At 38.2% G+C, this 11,168-nt stretch overlaps 1 protein-coding gene across 4 annotated transcripts in view; it reads left to right on the top strand.

Annotated features, from left to right (window-relative positions):
* Positions 1-11,168, top strand: part of LOC139133015 (D-aspartate oxidase-like) — a 46,702-nt gene that overhangs the window by 31,300 nt on the left and 4,234 nt on the right. Inside the window, exons 1-10 of one of the 4 annotated variants that reach the window (XM_070699394.1) lie at positions 2,795-3,027; positions 5,009-5,230; positions 5,934-6,048; positions 6,349-6,428; positions 6,949-7,014; positions 7,234-7,288; positions 7,598-7,699; positions 8,931-8,995; positions 9,780-9,897; positions 10,918-11,016. In XM_070699394.1, the coding sequence (XP_070555495.1) occupies positions 5,040-5,230; positions 5,934-6,048; positions 6,349-6,428; positions 6,949-7,014; positions 7,234-7,288; positions 7,598-7,699; positions 8,931-8,995; positions 9,780-9,897; positions 10,918-11,016 (891 nt within the window). In that variant the 5' untranslated portion in view covers positions 2,795-3,027; positions 5,009-5,039. Of the gene's footprint in view, positions 1-2,794; positions 3,192-3,220; positions 3,584-5,008; positions 5,231-5,933; positions 6,049-6,348; positions 6,429-6,948; positions 7,015-7,233; positions 7,289-7,597; positions 7,700-8,930; positions 8,996-9,779; positions 9,898-10,917; positions 11,017-11,168 lie in introns of those variants that run through there. The other 3 variants (XM_070699393.1, XM_070699397.1, XM_070699395.1) reach the window with 3 other exon arrangements.

Raw genomic sequence — 11,168 nt, 5'->3', positions numbered from 1 at the left:
GAACTTTTAGTGATTTTTTTTTTCTCCGTTCCTCATCAATAACAATTCAGTCTATGCATGTTTAGGCTGCGTTGACAAGCTAAATACTGTTTATCTCAACATGCTTCGGGTAGTAGAACAAGAAACAATAGTGGGCAGAAAAAATTGTGAAAAAATCAGAAGTTACAGCCACGGCCACTGTGCCTTTAAGGTAGTATGCACCTCAAAAGTGAAAGCTTTTAACTTTTGCTCAAATTTTTACTCAAGGAATATTTCAACTTTTCTCTTTCAAAATCAAGAATGAAAATCTGAGGGTCACCCCGCAAACTTTGGTACTAGAGAAACAAAATAATCCAAGATTTACCGACATTTGAAATTCAAAATGGCCGCCATCCCTGTGTTAACACTATAGAGAAAAATAATATTTTCGATTTTCGGGAAACTAAGATGGTGACAAGTTTCCTTACACCAAGAGCTTTAAAATGAACCTTCACAAGTGCTAGATCAGATAAAAATTGTAAAAGTTTGGGAGTTCAAATATCTGTCCCCGAGGCACATTCTACCTTAAAGGTACACGGTCACCGTAAATTTGCATATTCAATATATGGTAAAGGGGTGGGGCTTAGCGTACTACCCTGTAACACCTGTAGCTGTCAATCCTCCTTATTCGATACGTGAAAGCTCATGCAGACGGCTCTGCCAAGTACGCCATGGCTTGTCGTGTGGGGCGCCCTTTTTAAAAAGTGGCCACCTGCGTAAAATCTGTGATTGGCTGTTTAAAAGCAGGTGACCGAATACCTTTAAAGGGAGGTGGTCGTCGGAACTGCGCTTAAGGTCGCTAGGGACCCCTACGACCGATGTAAACACTGTGTCCAAGATACGTTGGCGATTGATGAAATTTAAAACATGTTGGTCATAATACACATAGTAAAATAAATGCTGCAGCTATATTGACATGCTGAATCTACATATAAAGTGTGAAATACACTTTTTAAACAAGAAAATTGCACATGCGCAGTTCCGACGACCGTTTCCCTATTGGCAGTCCTCCACCCCTTTCACATTATTACTTGTTGAATTGTGATTATAATTTTTTATTCTCTTTTAAAGTTGTGTTCAATTGTTCAATTTATTCAGAGATAAAGCATAATAAAAATACCCACCCCCTTGAAAGGTTTGTCAGTTGTGCATGACGCAATTTCTTCGTGCACATTTATGTTGGTTGAACAGGGTTGAATAGGGTTGAACAGGGTTGAACAGTGGTTGAACAATACATTATATTTTCATGTCTAGTGAAGCTAAATTTGCAGCAGATTGCCATTTGCACTTTGAACATATAAGAAAACCATTTTCGATGCAATTTTATGTAACATTACAGAGTAGGACTTTTTCATCATGATCCCTTTTACCACTTTGTCAGTTTCTAGCTTCTTGTATAACTTTCGATGCATTTTCCGTCATTGTCGTTTTGTTGGTAACCAATTTCTTGCTCTGTGCACAAGACAATGTTATTAAATGTTCATCAAAAAGCTTTATACTAGAATGGAGTTCCCAAATTCGTTAGAAGAATTTGTCCCAGCACAATAAGTTACATTTAATTTAGCATGGCCAATACTTTGGATTTCAAGATACAAAGGGTGAAAAAATACACGGTAATGACAGACACCGTTTATTTTGGCAGCGTACGCTGAGTTATTGTACCAGAGGTAAGTTGCCAGACGAGTTATACCACAGGGTACACGGGCTTGTTGTTTATTTGTGTCTGTTTGTTTGTGTGTATGTTTGTGTTTGTTTATTTGTTATTTTTAATAAAATAACAGCGAAAAGCTGTTTTGTTAATATTTGTCAATAAAGAGCAGTTTATTTGTTTGTTTATTTATTTATTTGTTTGTTTGTTTGTTGATACGTATTTCCGATGGTTAGGGTTAGGGTTAGGCTTAAGTTAGGGTTAGGGTTAGGGTTAGGGTTAGGCCTAATCCTAACCCTAACCCTAACCTAAGCCTAACCCTAACCCTAACCATCGGAAATACGTATCAACAAACAAACAAACAAACAAATAAATAAATAAACAAATAAACTGCTCTTTATTGACAAATATTAACAAAACAGCTTTTCGCTGTTATTTTATTAAAAATAACAAATAAACAAACACAAACATACACACAAACAAACAGACACAAATAAACAACAAGCCCGTGTACCCTGTGGTTATACAATTCCCTAGCTGTGGGTCCATAGCTGTGGTGTTTCAGACGGGACTCCTGCCTTTATGGGCTGGTTTTGATTTTTAAGATTTTTAACCCCGCCACCTCGTAAAAGTCAAAACCAGCCTGTAAAAGGCAGAAATCCCGACTGAAAACACCGTAAAAGGCAGGAATCCCGTCTGAAAACACCACAGCTATGGACCCACAACTATTAAAAGTATTAAATAGCACTTTGCCATGACTCAATTCGTACCATTTTTTGCGCCAAAAGCAGATGCCAGGGTAGGATATGGCTGTCAGCAAGTTGGCCACGCATGCATAAGGGGTTAATACGTAGATCTTAGAAGGGATGGTAAAAAAGGTCTAAGGGTTAAGAAAAAAAATATCCAAGTTAAGGGCATTGCTAAGCAATACTGCAGCCACCTTATCTGGGAGTTGTGGAGAAAACAATAGGCCTCATGGTTGGTTCAAAAATAGACCGTCGCCTGTAGTAGTTGTAGAAAAGCTTTCTTTCTTTCTTTCTTTCCTTAACTTCACAAGCACCCATGCTCACCCCAACGGTCCCGGTGCACACCGTAACGAACTCACTACTGGCGTTCACCGCTCGTCCTTGTCCTGGCGCCCAGGCATGACCTCGTCTCACTTCTCAAGTAAGTACTATTGAAAGGGCTGTCGCTCGAGGGCGCTCCATATATTTCTTTGCAAGCGTTTTGACTTTCACATCTCAGCTGTTTACGGGCGCGTCGCCGGTCGCGATGTGCAGTGTCGACGTAGGTGCAGGGTAACCCTGTCAGTAATGATTAGAGTTGGGTGGCAAGACAAACTTCCAACCCACCCCTAAAAGGTTGGAAATCGACCATTCAGACGGTAAAAAGTTACACAGGACACGCATGTGTTGAGTACGGGACACTGCAGTCACAGATAAAACGCCTAGCCGAAGATTGAATGATTGCAGGGTAATATTACAATAGTATTACTAGGGAAGGACGAACAATAGCACCACCTAAGGTAGGCATGTCATGCGTCAATACAGTAACTGCCTATAAATGAATGCAGAACAACAGCTTTACAATGTAAACAACTTTTAATATTTCATATTAAACAACACACAGCGGAATTTCAGTTGCGGAGCTGGGTTCAGTATAGGAATAGCATCTGTAGCATGGAGGTACCAGAAGATGTGCCTCCATGAGTATATAGCAAGAACAAGACCTTGCATAATGACCTGTACCAGGCAGCTATCACAGTGGCGGGGTATAGCAGAGTCCGAGCTGTGCGGGTCATCAAAAGGTCAACCCCGCCACTGATATCTGTGGCCTGCAGGGTTGACCTTTTGATGACCTGCATAGACGCAGATGCCGACCACTACAGATACCCTGCGTTTCCACAGCTAAATCATAGTAAGTGTCACCTACAGCTGCTGGAGGAGACATAATGTTTGTGATATATTTCATGGGAGACAGCTTGTCATCTGAACTTAAAATGTACAAACACTTTTCTCATTGCTTTAAACCATCAAAAATGATTAGTAGGATAATACAACCATCGATGAGAAAAGAGGTTAAAATAATCGTCCTTTGTTAATGATAATTACCAGATTGACAAATTTATGTAAATATAATTAGCAAGGGACGTCAGTTGTTCATGTGCATTTCGTATTTAGTGTTGTTGAGAGCAATTCGTCGACACTAAAAACTCATGTTATACAAATTTATTAACACAGTTTCAGATTTTAAAATGGCCTTTCATACCTAAAAATGTGTTAATCGTAGAGGTAGAAGCGAGAGGCCGAGGTCTGACCTTTGACATACTGTCGACCTTAGGCCTCCAAACGAGAGACTATCCCAGCAACAATGCGAGTTGCTGCAGTGTAGTAGCTCGAGGTTTTTCCTTGGTTTGTGAGGACGTTTTGCCATCCATTCCACTGCCCCAGGCAAAACCTAGGCCTACTGTAGGCTGTAGGTGTGTATCACACAGCTCTTAATTTGTACAGGTCTTGGTAGTATACATCCTAGGCAACATCAAAAGCTTCAGTGATGGATATGCACCCATATGAAATCTTCTTATAAGATTCTTCTTTGACTAGTAAAATTATAAGAACCAAAAGAAAATTTCTTACCCATTTTTCCTCTAACTTATTTTCTTCTCAGAATTATGTAAGGAATTTAGTTTCATATAGGTTCTTATAAAAAGAAATTGTACGGGGAATGTACTCTACCATCTGTGAGGTTTGTGTTCGCGATGTGAATTTTTCAGTCTATACTCATTTGGGTTTGAAGTTAGTCTGTGCACTGTGTTGTCACTCATTGCAACCTGCCAGGGATGTGTGGTCAACAAGGCTTATTCGTGCAAAAGCTATTTGTAAACAATTTCTTGGAAGGCGAGCAAGTATTTATAGTGGCAGGCGGAAGTTATATTTTCATCAGTGATTAGGGAAAATACTGGCTATCACTCCATTTGCAACTTGAAAAAGGCCAATGGGTATGCAAGGAGTATGATTTGGTTATTTGCCTTTGAGTAGAAGGAGAAAAGCATAGAAATGGCAAAGATATGGCTGTGGGGAGTTATTTTGGTCAAGAGAGGGGAAAATGGGGAGTAAATCCCAGTAGGAGGGCAGCTAGATAGCAGCATTTTCTCCTCTCCAAAATCTGATTTCATCCAAAATATGTTAGAATATGGAGCATGTATACATGTAAAATTAAAAATACCTATGATTACACTTTATCAAAATATACTGGTTTGCTAGCCACCAACTTCTTATGGACAGAGAAGCCTGTGGCAGCACACACAGTATATCAAGCTGATCTGTATCTTTTCATTCCCAGGTAGCAACCAACTACCCAAAGGAGATTAAGAATGACACATAACATTGCCGTTATCGGAGCAGGGGTGATGGGTCTTGCATCGGCTGTCCGTATCCTAGAAAACATTCCAAGGGTCACAGTGACAGTGATGGCTGACAAGTTTTCACCGAACACCACCAGTGATGGCGCCGCAGGACTCTGGGAACCTTATGCGCCAGGGAACACTCCTGAACATCTCCAACAGTAAATTGTTCTTTAAACTTACAATTCAATATTTCAGAAAGCGAAATAATATCAGAGATGCTTGAATGCAAAATATATGAGTCAGTTCAGGAGAGTGATACTTGTGTTAAAAAACTGCGCATTTTTGGATTACAGTAGAAATTGACCCAAATGAAAAGATTTCAACTTTTCGTTGAATTTTTCTCCATTGTCAGATTAAATAAAAAGCACAGAGGAGAAATTACATGTATTCCAAATACTTTTCAGGAACTGTCTCTTGTTAGGTTGAATCTCCTGGCCAAGAAGTCATAAATATGTTTATTACCTACCGTACTTTTAACCCTTGGTGTATGAAGTTATTGAATTAACTCGTTATTTTTCTAGACTTCAGAATATTTAATCATCACAAAGTTTACAGTATGACCCTTTTCCCACCAGGCATGTCACTTCCTTATCTGCCAAATCAGTAAAAAGCAGTGTTGAGCCAAACCTATGGGTATCTTTATCTACTTTGCATGATATATGTTATATTGAGTTTTAATAGTCAGTAAAAATTTTTTGTACAGTATCTGTGTTTTCAAAGATGACCCTATGTTCAAATCTCTGTGGAAAGCTAACCTTTGGGCTTTAATCAACTTGACCTGATGGTGAAATATAAATTTTACAAGATAAGGGTTTGTAATGATACATACAAATAATAAACCCTGTGTTTCTGCTTTGCCAGGCGATGGGGTGATGCAACATTTCACCACTTGGAGGCGCTGTTGAAAACCGAGGAATCGTCAGAAGCAGGTGTTACAACTGTGCCGTCATTCCACATATCAAATCAACCCATACAAGTGAGTGCTGTCTAGTAGTTATTCACTGACGAATGAAGTACTTGTTTTCAACATAAATTTCAAAGTGGGCAAAGGTACTGAACAGATTCATTTGTTCAACAATCAGCAAATTATCTGCAAAGCATGTATGTGAACTCCAACTGGTACGTGGCATAATTATAAGGCATTTTAGTGGTAGTTACTAGACTAATTGTTTTATAGAACAAACATGTAGCAAAAGGGTGTATGCTTAAAAACAATTAAGAAACATGAAATTGTCGTATGGCCTTAACATTTCAAAATTATATAATTTCTCCACAGGAGCCACATTATTCAAAAACCGTCTACAATTACAGGCAGGTGTCGACAAATGAAATCTCTAAAATATTCCCTCAAGCAAAGTGAGTGTTTGATCATTTCTATTCTATCAGAGTTGATGAAATGGTTTGTTCATTTCACTTCAAATGAGCAATTGTAACATTATCATAGCATGTTTGACAATTTTTGTTTTATTTAACAAAGGGCAAGAAGTCATAATTTTAACGATTTTACTTTCTCTCTTTGTTTTTTATGTGAACTACAGTTTCTTGTAGTACTCCCAGAGGCATACTACACAGATTTACACAAAAATCAGGTCATAAACTCAGCCCATACATGTGTATACTGCTTTGTTACTGTTGACAAAGTCATTTTAATTCTGAGAAAAATTCATATGTAACAGTATAACAGTGAATTTTACAATGTAGACGCTGTGTTAACAAACTCAATAATAGGCCTTTCAACATACTTTGGGGAGTAGAACAAGAACTCTCAGTTGATATCCAAAGAAAAATTTAATGAAAAAATCATCATGAGTCACGTCTGGTGGTCTTTAATTGTATGAATATAGTGTACATGTTTTGTTTTCTGCTCTTTTTACAGACATGGCATATTCTTCATCACAATTCTGTGTGAATGTAGAATGTATCTTCCATGGCTCCTGAAGAGGTGAGGGAAATGGCTTTTGAAGTTTTCTGCAAAAAATCTAGAAAGAAAATCTAGTGGATACATATCATAATTGATATTGTTAGTTTTTAGCATTCAACTGGCATATGTAGACCACGAAGCGTAAAGAATGTTATTGCAGGTCAGGTGGTCAGTGCAATTTGCGAATTATTTCTGCAACATAACTTGAACTCTACCCTGACTTTTGTTTGTGCATTGCAGGTTCAAGAAACAGGGAGGGAGAGCCATAAAGAGGCACATTTCAGATCTTGGAGAGGTGAGAGGATCAGATTATGTCAATTTTTCTGTAATCCCTGTTTGAGTAAACTCCTCATTGGTAAGTTCTATAGGGAATAGCAAAGCTATCCAATAAGGACATCGTTGGAAAATGCGCATCCGGAATATAGAGGGCGTCCTAAAGAGGCAATAAAATGCACTATACTTATTAATTTCTGCTTGATGTGTTAACACTTACTAGATGCGTGTCCTGACCAAAGAAAGTGTTCAAACGGTTTAGGTTTCACCGTACACAGGTTTTGATATACCTTCTTTGCCGTCACTTGTCTTGTGTATTTCATTGACCCAGCTTGCAGGTCAGTATGATGTCATTGTAAACTGTGCTGGGCTTCACGCAAGGTCATTGGTTAATGACGAGAGTGTGCACCCAATCAGAGGGCAAGTCATCAGGGTAAGTAAATGTGTTTTCCAAAATCATTCAAGGACACATCTCATACACGGAGTCAAATGAAGTTCAATAATCTCTCACCATCGCAAACTTCAGAAACTATGAGTACGTGAATCACAAAATGTTCTTCATGATATCCCCTTCAGAGTGTCATCCACGTATTGCCTCTATACAGAATTTTTGAACTTTTATTTGCTCAGGCTTTCTCAAAGGAAACTTTATACCATGCTCTTTCATTAGCAAGACCATGCAGAGTGTGTCATGACCATAGAGTTTGGACTTGGATGAACGAATTACCTCAAATTTACAATTACTAAAAACAGATGAATTTTTCAATTTTCACAAAAAGACATCAAAAGGGTAATTGACTCCTCAGGCCACCCAAACAGCAGTCAAGGACAAAATGTTTGATATAGCAAAGTTGATACTAAAGAGCCTATCACTATCCTTTGCAATGTTCCTCCCGAGGAAAACAATGAGGAACTTATCATGCTACTTGCTGATAGTGTTATCTTAATTCCCTCAGTCCCCCTCCACTTGCCTTGCTGTATGGATGAAACCACTCTCTTAACAGTCGACCACATCACACATATGCAATTTTGCTTATGAAAACGATTATAAAAAATTCATTTATTTATATCCAGCATAGCAATTACAGATGTATTACTTGTAACATTCTGTGTGAACGTATCACTGCATATTATTCTCCCAAGTTAAATAGCTTTGCCTAGCTTGGAAGTACAGGGAGATTGAGAGAAGACAACACTCAGCAAGCAGCAAGATGCACTGTAAACCACCAGTCTAACTGCTTCATTGTTTTCCCAGGGAGACAGGAACATTGCATTTTGTATTGATAGGGAGTTATCAAATTTGCTATATCGATCATTTTGTCGTCCGTTGTGTGAGTTTTGAAAATTTGAGATGCCAAAAGACTCTCCCTAAGGTGCATGCTACCATGGTAACTTGATAGTCAAGAAATAGAAATGGCTGGATTAAGGGCTATGTCGAGTTGTGCTTTGGTTTAGTGCTAACCGGGTCGAGCCTTCTTCAGTCTTGCTTCAGATATCATACAGCCAGGTTGCAGTCTGATGTCTGTTAAACTTTTATAAATACTACTTTGTTGGGAAAACATGAATTTCAATGAGACATGAAACAGTAGCATCTTGTCTACATTCACCATTCTGTATGTGTCCTCTGATGACCATTGTGGCATATGTTGTGTATTTTCATTCAGGTTAAAGCCCCATGGATCAGACATTTTGTGGATGATTATACGTCAGGGTGTTACATAATACCATGGTGAGTTGAGAACAATATTCAAAAGTTTCTGAAATCTTCGCAGGAAAACTCTGTTGACCTTTGACCCTATAGTGACATAAACTCAATGCTGTGTAATAAAACATGCAGTTGGTAGTGGATCAGAGTTTTATCGCTTAGGCACTAAGGAATTACAAAGAATTACATAATAGAAAGCAGACCAAGGACAGTCCCGGCACTTGAAACAGTTTTGAAATCTCAGTGTCGTCGGTATTCTTACAGTCGCAATGCAGTGTTAATAAATGTGCAGAAATTGTAAGGGTGTCATCTGTATGTTATATAGTTCAAAACGATTTAATACTAGTACCTTTCTTAGCCATGATATAATAAAATGTAGTTTGATATGACCCTTTGAAACAGCCATAGAACAGGACTTGTCTGCATAGAAGACACTGGCAATATATCAGCAATAGCAAGGCTTGATGTATGGTTATAGTTATATTAACATCAGTTTTAATCAGTTTTACAATTATATTCCCCCGATCTTGATCATGGCAATTTTTCAATGTTCAAAGTAGCCCATATTGACTTTTTAGGGGGCGCTTTCAAATCTGGTGGATAAAAGCATTAATTTTACCACCTTGTGTCTTATAGTAGTCAGTGTGTCATGCATTGCTGAAGCTGGCCAGAGCAGGCGCCAGGCACCCAACGTCACCTGTTTGATGCTGCAGTATAACAAATACAAATGTAGTGTATAAAGTTGGCTCCAAATTTGTAACAACATGACTTGGTTTCCAAATTAAACATTGCTTAAATTTGCCAACAGTGCCAATAATGTTGTTTTGGGTGGAACACTACAGAAGGGTAGCTGGAACACACAGCCTGACGCAGAAGACAAAAAGAGAATATTTGAAGATTGTTGTTCTGTTTATCCAAGTCTAAAGGTAGTAACCATCTGAAAGTCAAAGTTTAACACTTAAGAGACAATACTAATAACGGACTGTCTCAGATTGTTGCATAAGTTCAAGAAACGAAATTCTTTCGTTTAGCTCAGAACCCCTCCCCTAAATAGGGGGAGGGGGAGTGTGAAATTCCTTCATTTAGCTCAAAAACCCTCCCCCTCCCCTAAACAAAAGTTCAATAGTGTGAAATGTTGATGTCTCCCTGTGAGTACAATGTAGGATTTTACCATAGCTACTGAAGAACTTAATTGTGATCACAAAATAAAAGTGCAAAAGTGAAGTTCACTAGTCGAATAGATGTCAAACCCCCTCCCCCATAAATGAACGAATTTCAATTTTTGAACTTATGCAACAATCTGAGACGGTCCCCTAATAGGACAAAATGTTGAAACAATTCTTTTTTTCAGTAAATTTCCAGTGACTATTCCTAATTATTATCAGGGGTTTACGCCCCTATGGAAGTCTTAATTTTACTTACTTTCTACAAACATATCTTTATTTGTTTTGACCATTTACTGATTCAGGTTCATTTCTAATTGTTTAATTCACATAAAATGTTTGCCATTGGCAGTGGAATCTAAGAGCCAAGATGAGTAAATATGCAATCATTGTAGTGCCTTCATTGTGTGTGTTTTGTGAAGTTTTCAGTGAGAATTGCCCTCATAAGATGTCAGTGTTGAGACTGTATTTTTGCAAAGACTACCATCTAGACATCTACAGAGGCTACAAGATTTGTGCGAGGCATGTCTTTGAGTGACAAATATCGTCCATTCCCTGCAGTGCTACTAAGCATTGGAAAAAATTTTGTTGCAAACTTTCAAGCTCTAGGATTTTAGCTGCAGAATTATCCTACTGTGCAAGCAATATGTATGACAGTTCTGAGAAAGTTCAGTTTATGGTATTGAAATTTCTATTTCTCACTGATTTCCAATGCTGCAATGTATACGAGAGGTGCAATTAAAAATTCAAGGTTATAAAATGTTGTGTGTAAATTCTCAACAGCATGCAGAGGTTGACTATGACTGGGTGGGCCTTCGTCCTGGTAGGTCAAGTGTACGGCTTGAAAAAGAAATTACACAAGTCAGTGGAAGGGAAATGAAGGTGAGCGTACAATGATATTAATCGTATATTTCACACAACTTTAATATCGATGTTAAAGTAATTGCACCAAGGATGATGAAATTTCAGAATTCATTTGTGTGAAGTGTAGATTAATGCCTCAATGTACCATGTATTGAGAATTGAGATTTTAG

This window comes from Ptychodera flava, chromosome 5 (assembly GCF_041260155.1).
Source record: "Ptychodera flava strain L36383 chromosome 5, AS_Pfla_20210202, whole genome shotgun sequence".
Classification (NCBI taxonomy): domain Eukaryota; kingdom Metazoa; phylum Hemichordata; class Enteropneusta; family Ptychoderidae; genus Ptychodera; species Ptychodera flava.
This window is presented reverse-complemented; position numbering and strand designations above follow the sequence as displayed.